This window comes from Oreochromis niloticus, linkage group LG4 (assembly GCF_001858045.2).
Source record: "Oreochromis niloticus isolate F11D_XX linkage group LG4, O_niloticus_UMD_NMBU, whole genome shotgun sequence".
In the NCBI taxonomy this organism is placed as follows: domain Eukaryota; kingdom Metazoa; phylum Chordata; class Actinopteri; order Cichliformes; family Cichlidae; genus Oreochromis; species Oreochromis niloticus.
Genome location: NC_031969.2, coordinates 29,040,887 through 29,055,789, shown reverse-complemented (window position 1 = coordinate 29,055,789; position 14,903 = coordinate 29,040,887). Strand labels below are relative to the sequence as shown.

General features: G+C 37.9%; 1 protein-coding gene across 2 annotated transcripts; it reads right to left on the bottom strand.

Annotated features, from left to right (window-relative positions):
- Positions 1–964: 964 nt before the first annotated feature.
- Positions 965–13,307, bottom strand: ccdc47 (coiled-coil domain containing 47). 2 transcript variants are annotated; one of them, XM_003442407.5, is made up of 14 exons: positions 13,141–13,307; positions 10,003–10,080; positions 6,977–7,275; positions 6,777–6,878; positions 4,153–4,327; positions 3,926–4,047; positions 3,775–3,840; positions 3,559–3,660; positions 3,269–3,379; positions 3,060–3,145; positions 2,928–2,986; positions 2,719–2,828; positions 2,477–2,644; positions 965–1,591 (listed from the first exon to the last, which is right to left on the bottom strand). In XM_003442407.5, exons 2-14 carry the CDS (start codon positions 10,052–10,054, stop codon positions 1,511–1,513), a joined length of 1,533 nt encoding a protein of 510 aa, XP_003442455.1. In that variant the 5' UTR covers positions 10,055–10,080; positions 13,141–13,307; the 3' UTR covers positions 965–1,510. The 2 variants fall into 2 exon arrangements, with proteins under 2 accessions (XP_003442455.1, XP_013125233.1); XM_013269779.3 differs by lacking the exon at positions 13,141–13,307 and having other exon boundaries at positions 10,003–10,149.
- Positions 13,308–14,903: the final 1,596 nt, after the last annotated feature.

Genomic DNA, 14,903 nt, shown 5'->3' with positions numbered 1-14,903 from the left:
GGAGCCAAGTTCTAAGAGTCCAGTCACAAACATGAACCTGCTGGAGGGCATTTTCCAGAGTTCTGGCAGGGATCCCTCGGTTTCTCTATGGAAAAATGAACAGATATTATTCCTGCTGCTGGGCTGATGCCCCTCCAACCTCTTGAGACTGCTACAAGAACCAGAACCTTCGTGTGACTGTGCCAACCTGGCAAAGTCACACAAAGGTTGTCACTTTTAATGTCCCAAAGCAGGTGAAATGGATTTATATTGGTTCTAGCTTTCTAACTGGACAGATCAATTGCCTGAAGTTTAACCGACTTTGTGTTAGAGTGTGACAAGTATCTATTATCCCTCTGATTTATTTGAGATTGAAAAGAACTTACCTGTCAAAATATGTAAGAACTGGTTTGTGCTGCTGAATTGTATATTTAGTAAACTGATGTAGTTTTAGTTCACCTTTAAAAGCACCACAAGGGCAGCAATAAACTGCCAATAATACTAACAAGTGTTTTCTGTTACTTTAACCAGAAATGGGAGTTCATTAAACAAACATCTGGGACAGTCAGACTTAAAAAAAAAAAAAAAGGAACTAACATTTTACCAAAGACAAGGATTAAATTATTTTAGCTGACAAAATGACAACGAAGTCCATTTTTGCACTTCATTTCTCCAGATTCAGTAAACTATTAAAACACTTTTGATTAAAAATGACTTCCGGCCTCACAGGACTATAATATTTCAGCCTGTTAAGACACGACCATGCCGATGTGACCAAATGTAGCTCAGACTGCTGACGGAGTCTACTAGTTAAATTTAGCACTAAGCCCCACCCTTATTCTGGTGCCCATTTTATCCCTTCACTCTTTCAACAACTACCACCCAAAGAAGTATATCAATTTCTGAGTGAGAGACTATTTTATTACCCACACACCACACTAACACCCATAACCAGCTGCCTTGTCATTTGCCATTAAAAACAAAGTTTTCCAACAGACTCCAGTACATTTTATTATGTTTGCTCAGATAAAGATTAGAAACAACTTGCAAGAAATCAACCACATTGCATATATAAATTAAAACGTCCTTGACAGTATCATTTATTATATTAATGCTAATATATATCCAATGAAACCACAGCAATCCTTTTATTCCTTTAAAAAAATGTGTCTGAGTATTACCAAATAGTGTATTCCTTCCCTGCAAATTAAGGTTAAAAAGCTCACTGAGCTACGCAATGTTCATGAAATTCAAGGAAAGATCTTGGCGTGAGAAGTGGTGACAGATTTGATGGTGAAAAAAAGTCCTTCTCATATTCACTCACAGTCTTTAAGATTTAGCCACTGACATGGAGCAGGTGGTGATACAAACAGCTAAGCTCGAAACATCCAGAGGTGCAGGACGTCTGTTTGAAGCTTTGAGCGACTTGTAAGGAAGAGCTGTGGACTGTGGTGAGACAAGCTGGAAGAAAACGGTCTGAGCTGAGCACTGCTTTTATGTGTGCTTGTATCCTCATCCCTGTAGTGATCTTTCACATGGCTTTAACTTTGATCTGCTTCATCTTCATCTGCTTCTTCTCAATCTTCTTCTGCTCACGCCGCTGGGCAGCTTCCTGAAAATGTCACATGAGAAAACACAGTTGAATTTTGCAGATTTTGCATGCTTGCTGTCTTGCTAAGGTATAAGTGTCTTAATTAAAGTGTTGTGACACTCCGACACCATCAATGTACATTATAACTGATAATATTAGTCACTTGAACTGAAGATATCTAAAAGATATTCACAGCCGATTGCATTCAGAGATGGACTTGCAGCAGTCAATTGCTGAGCATGCCTCAACCTCTGGCCACTTTTCATTGCAAGATGAGTGCAGATGTTGCCTGATGGGAGGCAACCCATCTCAAACACAGGCTAACTGCAATCACTCAGACAGATTGCAGTTATTTCCAAACTTTCACCAGTCTAATTTAAAATAACAGCAGACTGTTAGTTTGAAAACATGTTGCAACCAGTCATTAGGTCCTGCTTTTTCTCACATTTGCATACCAGAAGACTAAATGGACAAGGTCCAGACTTCTTGTCACACTGCTACTTGCTGTCTTTGCTCCCAAGCGCAAAATCTATTAGTTGTCCCTCGTACAGAGCTTTTTCCATCTGTGCCACTGAGGCTTTGGAGCAGATTACCACTCCAGCTCTGTTTATCTGACTCTGTGGAGTCTTCTTCTCACAGTCTTCATTTATGTTTTTTTAAGTTCTTTTTTTTTGTAAACATGGTTCTCTGTTGATATTGTCTTTTAATTGTTGTCCGGCACTTTGTGCGTTTTTTGTCTATGAAAAGTGCTATATAAACACTTTACTTACTCACTTACTAGTGAGTTTTACCATGTTTGGTCAGTTTTTCTTTCTAATCTAATTAGCTAAAGCTATCTACACATTTACTGCATAATGCTGCGTATCATTTTGAGTGTATTCAGTCTGAAATGTTCTTGTTGCAGACCTCCAGACGACGTTGTCTCTCAGGGTCCTCTTCATTCATGATCCTCTCCTTCTCTGCTCTCTTCTTCTCCTCCCGCCGTGTCTGGGCTGCCTCCTGACGTTGAGCGTGAGTCTGCTTCAGGAAGTTCTCTTCCACACGGGCACGATTTTTATCAGCTTTCTGTTTGCCCTAAACATACAAGAATGATTACAAAAAGAAGCTAAAACATTAGTACACTGCAATAGTGGGTGCACTGTACACACCTCTCTGTTCAGACGAAGCTTCTTGACTTTATCGATGCTGTAGATCACCATGTTCATGAGAGGAAGCAGAGCGTCCATGTCTTTGGGAGAGGTGTTGCCCATGCCAGGCACTGAATATAAAAACAAAATATATTAAAATAAACACATCAGTGAAATAAAATGAGGTTTAATGACGATATCCAAGACAGTAGCAGAAATGACATGCTCACCATTAAATGTAAACAGCAGCGTCTTCTTGGTCTCAGGCAGCTTTAAGGGCTGACCCTCCCTGAAGCATCAAAGAAATCCATCAGTAGACAGAAATTCTTAACTATTATCTGAAAAAGTAAATGATTACTTACTCTTGCATAACTTTTGGACCAGAAAATTGGTCCGAGAAATGGATGGACTCAATCTTATCAGCATGATTGGTGATATAATGTACCATCTTAAATGACAAAAAAAAAGGGAGGCAACACAGAGTTTTAATGACAGCAATAGATTTAAAGAGTATTCTCAGAATATTCAGTCTCTTTTATGACACTGCTTTGATATGAGAGCCAGACTTCACCTTGTTGTCCATCACACCATCCGTAACCTCGCCCATCTCACTAAGAATAGCCAGGGATTCTGGGAGCCCATACTTGGCACCAGACTTTGGCTTATCACCACAGAACTCACTCTGAGGAAAAAAGGGATAACAAAAAAAAATTAAATGAATACATAAAAACAAGGCTTTTATTTTAATATTAATGCATACCTGGTAGAAATTCAAAGAAATCAGACTACACAAGTCAGTATTTGTATGCATAAAAACAGTGAATTTTAAAATTGCATGTCCAATTTGAGGAGGAAACTCACCAAGTCCTGCATCTCCTTCTGAAGCCGGGCCATGGCCTTCTTGGTGCCCACAGCAAATACAAAAGTATCCATGTCCTCATCATTAAGAGTCACTTTGACTTGCTGCAAAAAAACCCCCAAAACAAAACAAAAAAACCCCAACCCACAGACACTGCTGGTTAGAAAGTGTATCTGCAGCAATACACAGCGGAGAGAAAAGAAAAAGTGAAAACGTACCACTTGGTCACAGGCGGGCCTCATCATCCTGGCCAAAACGTTAAGCAGGTCCTGCCTCTTAAGAAACTTTAAAAGACAATAAAACATAAGATACATGTAGCATACATATATCTAATACTCGTACTTGTATATCAGAACACACTGCCCACACCTTGAGTTGGATCAGCATGCCTTCACAGCACACACGTCCAGAGCACCACAGGTTGTAGATGTGCTCATTTTCCTGGTTCAGCTTCCCAGTGCTTACCGCTTCTTTACTGGTGCCATCGTCACCTACAAAGTGTCAACAGTTAACCTCATGCTAACCATTAACACTAAATACAAGGAAGCAGATGTAGCCTGTTGAGTAATCTTTCTGGCAGTGTGGAAAAAACTCACCCACTAGTGCAAAGTTGCTTTCAAGAAGCTCCCTGTGAGAGTTAAACCAGGCCTGAGCCAGGCGACTGTTTTTGTTCTTTCCAATGATGTAGTTCATGATATAGGCCAGCAGGCCAGTCACCATCAGAATCTCCATGTAGTAACTCTCCCAGCTGTTCTGGAGATGTGCAGGAACCTGCAGAGAAGCAAACAGCCAAGAGTATAGCAGCTCAGTCAGGAATGAAGACTAAAATAAAATTTTTTTAAAAAAAGACAAAGATTAATTTATAATTTCTCACTCTAAGGCCTGTTTTTATGATCCTTGTTTTTAATGTAAACATTTAACAGCATCTTTAATCAAATTAGAAGATTTTAAATTAAAAGTTTATTACACTTCATTACAAAATGACTCCTAAAAGTACCTGGAAGCCTCACTGATCTAGAAGTAAATTCATAAAAAGGTTTTTGCAGGTGGTCCTTCCTTAGGATCATTATTAGCCTGCAGCTGTTTGCTAATACATTGTGCCATTTGGTTGTTGCTTTTGTTTCCCCAGTGATGTTGCTCTGTTCTTCCCTAGGTGGATTAGTTCATTGCTGCCTGGGGCGCTTGTTGTCCCCATCTACACCCACAGGCATGCTGTGGGCCAGCGGGGACTGACTGCAGCCCTGGAAAGACTGGTTTACAGTCAAAAAACACAAAACACTTGCTGGTCTGAGCTTAACGCCCTACAGAATGACCTTGTGTCTCCCAACACATCCACTTGTTCAGCCGTTCATGTTTTATTTAAATTAAATTTAAAGTTTAAGGACAGATTAATTTTTTAGTTCAATAACTACATGAGGCTTGTTTATTAAAATAATGATTAAATGTGATTTTTGCTCTGAATTACTGAAGTTTGTGTTTGTTTTTTTAAGATGTTCTGAACTATTAAGCAATGGCAATTTTTAAAAACAAACAATCTTCAGGTTGAAAACTTGGTTGATTTCTTTTTGACTGTAACATCATGGTGCTATTACAGGTTGCAACTTTTGTTCTTTTTAAATGGAATTACTGTACTGTTTCTAAATAACCCCAAACCTGGTTTGACATTTCTGAGATCGGTCATTCCTTTGCAGACATACACAGACACCAGTGTATGAAACAGGTGAATAACAGCCAGGGTATCAGTCTGACTAACTTAGAAATCTAGCTCAAATCAGTGCAACTCTGAGACTATTTTACTCAATAGACTGATGAGGAGGGCAAGCTCTGTCCTGGCCAGTCCCCTAGACTCCATAGAAGAGCTGGGTGAGAGGAGGATTATGGTTGATGTACAGCTCCTCTCTCTCCCCCTGCATGAGAATGTGGAGGCCCTGAGCAGCTCCTTGAGCATTAGACAGTTACAGCCATTGTGTAGGACAGAGCACCATAGCTCCTTCCTCCTGACAGCAGTTAGATGGTACAATTCACACACATAATGGGGTGTGTTACGTGCGCTAAAACACAGTCCCGATCAAAAGTTTAACACCAACTTGAAAAATGTTAAAAAAAAAAAAAAAAAAAAAAAAAAAAAAAAAAAAAAAAAATCCACATTCAAAAGGGAAAGGTTTTTTTTGCCTTTGCCATCAGAACGTCATTTTCTGTCATGTGACTACCTGATCGGGACTGTATGAGTGTATATATCATCACTCCCACTGCACTTTATGTACACATAAAAAAATATGAGTGTATTTTACTGGATAAAGAAACCTTTAATATACAGTACAAATTACTCTTGTGCAGTATTTTGGCTTTTTTAATTTGTATTTTTTAATTTGTACACAGTCATTTCTTTCTATTTCTAAATGTATAATATTGATTTTTTCTTATTTGTGCTCCTGTATTATGTAAATTGCCTCAGTGTGGGATTAATAAAGTTAATGTCTGTGTCTTTAGGATTCACCGAGTTTTATGACTGGCATAAACCTTTTCTGAACTGCTGATCTTTCTGTATTATAAGACAGCATGTTTAGTGTTTTGTTTTTTTAACATATGATAATGATGGTTGATTAGTATTGATGGCAGAACAAGTTCCCCTGTGGAAGGTTTTGCTACACCACTTCTAGGCAGAGTTCTATCTTTCATCTATGCATTCATTTGGACACTTCAGTTATATCACAAGCAACGTGGGATTTAGGGTAAAACTGCTATATGCATTATTGTCTGATATAGTGCAGGTTTATTGTGCTGGTGGTATAAATTGGTGAAACTGAAGCTTGACAATAGGTGGGCTGGTGATTATTTACATTTACCATTTTAGTTTTGCCTTTGTTTCATTTTCAGTCAAAGGTGCAGAACAAAATTATGGGTTTCTAAACTCTTGATCTGTTGTGCGCACGGGCAGCTGGAGACAAGATATCCAAGTCATCGTCCCCATTTTACTTATTTGAAGTCTACTTGAAGTCCACAGACTGGAGAGCATGTCAAGTTGTTGCACAATAATGTAAACTCTCCACATATAAATGGAGAATTTATGTGTGGTCACATTAGTGATCTGCATGGACCCTTGCGCTCACAGTCCTATTACTCAGGAGTATGTGGACTCACGAACATGCAAAGTATATTCAAGGATTAGGAATGCTGCAGACTTGCTTTTTAGGAGATTTCAGCAGTAAGCCCGGCTTACCGTGTGGATTATCAGGGGGTCTTTCATGGACTGTCCCGTCTTCTCCATGTCTCCAATCCCCTCAAACTCCTCCTGGTCATATTTGCTGTATATATCTTGATCCTAGTAAAATATGAAAAGGAAATAGATCAAAACAAACCTGATTTATTATGTAAACGGTGTTCAAATACTGAGATGTAAAGAATTAGAAGGTAATGAACCTGTGTGTCTGGGTCTTCAAAACCATCCTGTCCATCCTCCAGCTCCACTGTGGCTTCATCTTCATCCTCATCCTCATCCGGCTGCAAGGATGGTGAAGCCCGAGGTGGAGGGGCGGTTTCTGCTTCAGCTGCTGAATCGTCAGTCATGTCCTCAAACTCGGCAAAGTCATTGTCATCGAAGTCTGCTAGGTCCTCTCCATCGTCAAAATCATCATTGTAACGCCCCCTGGAGACGGGGATGGCCAAGAGGAGCAGGAGAGCGGGTATCAGGAGGAGATAGAGGCTTCGCATTGTGGGACCTGCATCAGAGAGAATGTTGATGCAACAAACAGGAAAATAAGGGTTAACAACATCGTAGACAGAGCAGAAAAACTGGACAAGGGAAGGAAAAAAAAAAACAAAACAAACAAAAAAAAAAACCCTCTTACAAACCATCTTAAGACAAAAATTAAGACATAGAAAAATAGATAAATAATCAACAAGGACATCTGGCAACAAAAATACTTTTTTGTTTATTAAATGAGACCTGTGGACCATTTTAACATTAAAGCCACTTATGTCACCTTATTTTTAAATACTCAGAGTATTGTGTAACTTCATTTAACAGAAATCTGTGCATTTTTCTCTAATCGTTGTCTATTTTATAAAACCAGTTCTGGTGAAAAGCCCAAACTTTTATACGCAAAATCTTTTGTTAATGTAGAAAAGAATGATATCTGCAGGATGTGAAAGATATAATAGATGGGTGTGGGAAGCACAACCTCTGCATCAATGTGGGGAAGATAAGGAAGTTGGTCTTGGACTTCAGGAAGAGGAGCAATACTCCATCTCCCTGTTTATCAGAGAAGGAGCTGTAGAAACAGTCCACAGCTTCAAATACATCTGAGAACACATTTCCAGGGACATGACGTGGAACAGTAGCACCTGCAGCATCATTAGGAACGCCTACCAGTGACTTCCTCAAGAGGCTGAGGCAGGTTGGCCTCAACACCCCATCACCACCTGGTATGCTGCTGAGAAGAAGCCGCTGCAGAGCATAGTGGAAGCCACCCAGATCATTTGTAGCGCCCTCCCCCTTCATGGTCTGTATTATGAGGGATCCCACCCACCCACTGACTCAGCCTATAAACTGTTATGACACCCTCCCCTCCACTCAGGCAGAAGGCTGTTTAGCATCAACACCAAAACCCAGAAACTGTAAGCTCCATACATCACTAACTACACTTACAGTGCTTTGCTTTTAACATGCAGTGTCAGAGCTTTATTAGTGATATGCTTATAAGTTATAATGCTGATTTACTCTTAAGGATAGCTTGATGTTATGCATGGAGCTGGTTCTCAGGAGAGATTTGGTTTTTCATGTGGAAACATGCAAAAGACAAAGAAATCTTCCCCTGATATCTACCGCTATGTAAATATGCAGGTTTCCAAGCAAACAACAACAAAAAAAAGGTCATTTGCACGTTTGCACAGTTCTGCCCACCAGGAATGATTTACACACACACACACAAAAAAAGAGATAACAAAAAAACAAAAACAAAATCTGGTTTTTTAATTCTTTCTCTGTGAGAAATAAACTGAACTGTGGCTTTAGGGAAATTTTACAACCTCAAAGTGTACCATATCCTCAACCGGATACTAAAAATTTTAAAGTTTAACTCTCTCTTTCTCTTACTCCACCCAACAGAAGAACATAAGGCCACTTACTTGAGAACTTTAGAGTTAAGATATAAAGACAGACACACTTAAGCATAGAAAATAGAACCATAACACTAATTATAACCACCTAGGACCATTCCCATCCACACCCACTAAGAGACAAGGGTCATACTTCTTTTGGCTACTCCCTTTAGGGGTTGACATCTGCCCCCTTCACTACATCTATGAACCAGTCAAGTCCCTTCTCTCACATCTACAGTCCTGCCTTTCCTTCTCTTTAACAGTCTCCTAATATTCCTTCCCTCTCTCCTCTTCCTTTGTTTTCAGCCAACAGTAACACAGTTTCCACTGGCACCCCAATCTAGTATGGAAATGTCATTCTTTATGACCAGCGTGTTTGAGCACTATATTGATGAGATCGGACATTAAATATTTATGTGGTTGTTGTACTGTACATTAAAAATTGATAACTGCATATAACAACATATTATAAAGAACACTATTTTTGGACAGGTGTGGTAAAGTAATTATTGACGAGTGTATAGTTCATCAAGTTAATGATGTCAAAGACAGAGCTCCAAAAACAAAGAAAATACAAGATAAGCAGAAAAAGATCCACTAACTTATTAGGATTCAGCAACACTTGAACCACAGGAACTTACATATGTGTCATAGGTTTAGCAGATCTTTAACCCAAAGACTGAAGTATTAATCTAAAACCAGACGAGCATTTGCAAAGAGAAGCGGTCTTTCTTTGAGATTAAACTCTAAGGAAGTTTAATCTCGTCACACAGTGGGATATTAAGGTGACAAATTCCCAAAGAGGAAGCGCTCCCAGTATAGCGACAGAAACCAGAAAGGACTAATGAAGAAAAGAACCTTTAATTGTCGCATCTCCGCTTTATCATTAAAGAAAACTTATAAAACTACACCTTCAGACGTCTGTAGACACACATGCCAGCCGGGAGTAACTTAAGCAGCTTCAATCCTATGAGTTTTCTTTAGCTCAAGTAACTTTTAGCCACCGACCCAATCTCTGCTAAACACTCGCTAACAGCTAAAACAGAGATTTAAGTCTTTGACTTTTTCAGTGACATTTGTGTTAAAACTATAAAATGCGGCCTTATCTAGTAATGGCTATATAATTAAAGCATAAACAGTATTAATATCACCCGACCCATCCCCCCCGCCGCCCAGCTCTCACTCACTCATTAACCGCTAGCAAATCTGACATTAGCATGCTAACGGTAGCTAACTAGCATGACAGCACGTCTCTAACAACAAAGCTTACGATTTGAGGAAAAAAACCCCAGCCTTTTCGTTTAAAATAAGCCCACTTATCATAAACTAGTGAATAAACAGCTCACCTGAAGTCGACCTGTGACGGTAAAAGGAGTGCTCGTGTAGATTAAATAGCATGAACTGCCCTTGTGCTGACGGTACACCTGAAAATCAAGAAAAACCTTTCAAAATTAAAGTATCGCGACCGGATGTGGTGGATTTGTTTCTGTACATTTTCAAAATGAAACTTTTATTTTGATTGTTAAAACCGGAAGTGTTTGCATGTCTACATTAAGGTCTATCGACACTGCCGCTCCCTGGCGGACACAGCGCGCAACTAGAGTTACACTTAAAACCTGAGTTGTCATACACTACATGTTAATCTTAACGATATTTCTCGTTTACCGTCAATCTTAACGATTCAATAAAATGCTCTTATTTCTAAACGATAAAAAAGTAAATCAAATAAACAAATGGATATATAAACATAAAATATATAATATAAAACATAAAAACATCAGCTCCTCAGATAATATGGCAAGCGTAATTTATATTTGCATGCAGGCTTTTGTACCTAAAAAGACTAGTTTAAAAAAATACACATTTAATTTACAGTCATCGAAACACGGTCCCATTCATTCAGTTATTTTGGTAAAAGTTTGTGTTAAAGTGACAACTTACAACATATCAATACTTATCAGTTAAGTATAATCAACATAACAATGAGGCTTTTGTTTTACTCGAGTTGTTCTTTGCATATGATTACTTTGCAAATTTCTCTAAGGGAACCCAAATGGCGAGCAGCAGCCCTGAATGTGAGACTTTCAGAAAGCTAGAGCTACTTCTAAACCTGCAGGTTATGTGCCTCAAATATACCCCTTTTCGTTGCTCCAGATGTGGGGAGGCAGATGAACGTTCGAGGTGGCATCGTCCCCTTCTTATGTGCTCAAATGTGCGTTTGCATTACATTCTTTTTTCTACGTGCCTTTGTTTATGCATAAGTGTTAGTTGTTCTTGGATTGTTCCAGGAAGGGTTATCTTTTTTGTCTCTTGTCTTATAAGTAAAATAAACATCTACAAACTGCTCATACACAACATATGATCAAGAATTAACATAATCTTGATATAATTATAATCAGGGGTTTTGTTTAATAAGGGTTCTTTGGGTGTTTTGTGACAGATAAAACCCACAATCTTACAGGGAGCACACTTAATTCAAACTGAAAGTCCAGTAAATATTCAGGAAATTTATGTTAAATTACACTTAAAATTTAAATTTACATGTGATATTGTGTAAAATTAACAGTGAATTGTAATTTTGAAGCCAATATCTAGTTTTTTGACATGTTTTGAAAGATAAATCAAATTATTTTGTGCTGTATAATGTAGTATTACATCAAATATAATTGAATATACAATTTATTTTTACATCAAATAATGTTATTTAACCCAACTGTTAACTGTATATTTCTGTAAATTTAAGCATTATTATTCATATTGCCACATTCATTGACCTTGTTTATAGGTAATTTCATTGTTTAATCACATTAAAATGTTCCTAATTTAATGTCTAAAAGCACTTGGAAAAGGCAAAATCCCATGTAAAATTAGCGCAACAAACTCTATTTTCATTACTGAAAATAACTGTATTTTTATGAGAAAGTTATTTTCTGTTATTTTACGGTAGTATTTTGGCGCCACAGCTGCCGGAATATTACGTTTTTTTTCGGATTTGTTTTTTTCCCCCTATTTATAGATAATTTCATTGTTTAATCACATTAAAATGTTCCTAATTTAATGTTTAAAAGCACTTGAAAAAGGCAAAATCCCATGTAAAATTAGGGCAACAAATTGTATTTTTCATAATTCTAAATCTGAGCTACCCAAAGCACCTGAAATACACATTTGAATTTCTTCAGAAGGTGCTGATGGAGTTGGATGGGAACAACCTATCCATGAAGGTGCAGGTTCTGAAAAACAAACTGCTCGAGTGAAACAGCCTGCACTGAACTATAGAGGACACTGAACTTTAAGGTTCTCGAACCCTTCTCCTTGCACTTCATAAACTGTTCAGTTTGAATTGCCACAAGAACTGCAAGGCCTTTCACTTTTCTGCGTTCTTTGTTCTTGAACCTTTACCAACATCCAACTACACTGAAAAAGACTGCTCCTAACTTTGGACTTCAGTTTAAGTTTTGAAGCAAAGGTTATTTTTCTTAATATGGACAAAAATGACACTAAAGTAATTTCTACCTGCTGTTTGCAGGGCTGTATTGTGGGCTTTTCATTGTAGCCCAATCAAGTTTAAATTAAGTCATGTTAATGTTAAAAATGTTGGAATCACAACACTTTCCAGTTTTAATCATTTCAGTTTAACATGACATTCTGTATCTTGTCTTCCTGAAATTAAAATGCGCTTGAATATATGTAAAGATTGTTTAGGAAAAAGATCTAGAAGCATTTGAATTGCTCAAAGTGTGCTTCAACAAATTTTACACAAAGTGTTATTAAAGTTAGGTTAACTGGATAAACTTGTGCTCGATTTTTTTAATTTACAAACTTAAATAGAGTAAGTTGCAATTCTGTTAAAGTGATTTAATCCTATAGTTTCAGTAGAGCATTTTTTGGGTGAGTAGGTTTTATTTAGTCTTCTCAATTTAAGTCAACAAGGTTAGTTAGATCAATATTATGATATTCAGCTAATACAACATGATTCTTTTGATTTGCATTTAATTATCCAAATGTTATCAGATATACTTAAAATTTCTTGTTCAAATTAAATATATCATACATTTTATATTTCACTAACCCAGTTGTGTGGAACCGGTTGACATAACTGGGTGGAGTAAATATAACATTTTATTTCTTAGAGTAACTAACCATATTTTGAATGAAATCTTGTGATGTTCTTCCTAATGCTTCAAAGGCAGCAGCACTGTATGGTGTTTATTTACAAGACTCTACTGCAAAGATTAACCATATGTTCCCTCTGGTCTTAAATTTAAACAGTACACTCAGTGTCAGGTCACAGGAAATGTGGTGGAATTGAACTCAGAAACGTCTTGCTGTGAGGCAACAGTGCTAACCACCGTGCAATCCTTTGAACATACTTTACTTAATTTATGAACACGTATTACATGCCAAAATTATTGTACAGGTTTTATTTTATTCATTCCTTGCTGTAAATAAACTTGCCAGTTTTAAATAGTATAAAGAGTCTTTACCTTTTCCCCAGCTTCCTACTTTCTTCACTTGACGCTTGTGGCTTCTGTTATTGCTACAACTTGGTTGGTTTTGCTTTCATCTTAAAAATGATAAACCACATATAAACCATGCCCACATCTCAAGGTGTGGCTCCTCTGTAAGGCACAGATGTCAAACTCCAGTCCTTGAGGGCCGGTGTCCAGAAACTTTTAAATGTATCCCTGCTGCAACACACCTGAATTAAATTAGTAGGACATTAGCAAGACTCGACAGAACTTGTCTGCATGCTGAGGTGGCGACTCCTAACCCTACTAAAGGAAATTTAAATAAATGCATGTAAATGTGAATGTTTGGAAAAATTTACTTCTAAAAGTAGTGTTATTGCGCCATGTAGTGATGGCCCATTTATAGCTGAAGCTCGGGCGCATGTGTAAAAAAAATCAACACACTGCTTCAGAAACACTGTGCCAAGACTTGGTTCGTCTGAACAGAGTCACATGATAAATGACCTCCGAAGCTTCATTCAGCACGTCACTGCTTCACTACCTCCCATATGGAAAAGATATATATAAATCTTATAAAGTTTGTATCGGTCTTGTTTGAAACTTGTATGAAAAGCATGCAAGAGTGAAAACAGATATAAGATTCCTATATAAATGAAACATGTATGTTTTGGATACTTACTAAAACAATATATGACAGTGGCCACTTTCATGAGTAAATCATGTAAGCCTTATATTATTATAAGCCTTATATGACGGGGCGACTGTGGCTCAGGGGGTTGGGGGGTTCGATCCCTGGGCTCTCTGTCCTGGTCGTTGTGTCCCTGGGCAAGACACTTTACCGCCTACTGGTGTTGGCCAGAGGGGCTGATAGTGCGATATGGCAGCCTCACTTCTGTCAGTCTGCCTACGACTGTAGCTTGCCTCCACCAGTGTGTGAATGTGAGAGTACAATGCGCTTTGGGTGCCTTGAAAAGCGCTATATAAATGCAGTCCATTATTATGATTCACTATATGAAGTAGGCCACATCTGATGCAAGTCTTTTATACGTTTTTTCTATTTCTTTTCCATATGGGCTGATTCAATGGATTATAGGGAAGTATATCATAGGTGGGATTTGTGCTGTGTTTTGGTGGTGATTTTGTGCGAGAGATAGCAAACCAGTGTGCAGCATAATTAGAAACATGGAGCCAGGAATAGAGGACGCTGTCTATTTCTAAATAAAAACCAGTTTATCAGCAATTCTGCTCCCAAGTCTAAAATGTACATAATAAATACACTATATAAATAGTTATAAAATTATATGTATATGTAATAGAAGTTATAATATTATATATAAACGTACCTGTCCACTGGTTCATTACACAGTCAAGTGGAAGCAGGGACCTCACAGCATAAGCATACTCCTAACCTATTATAGGTTTGTGTTGTACATTGTTTTTTATTAAAGTGTTTTTTTTTTTTAAATTTTCACTAGTAAAAAACATCAAGAACCCCCCTGTCAATTCAGCTCTGTAAAGTGGACAATCATAATGTATCAGTTCATTAGAAGTTGTAGATGCAAGCTGTTCTTATTTTTGGCCACCAGATGTCATCAAAGATGAATGTGTTGAAAAGCTTCGACTCATGAATCATTTTTCAATACAAGCTTCAGTGCTTCAGAAAGCTTCATATGGCCATCACTAGCACCATGTTCATTCTGTCTGACATTGTCTCTTGCTCTTGACGAAGGCGGTCGCACTTTTCTCCTCTCCTCCTCCTCCTCTCCCTTAGCTTCCCT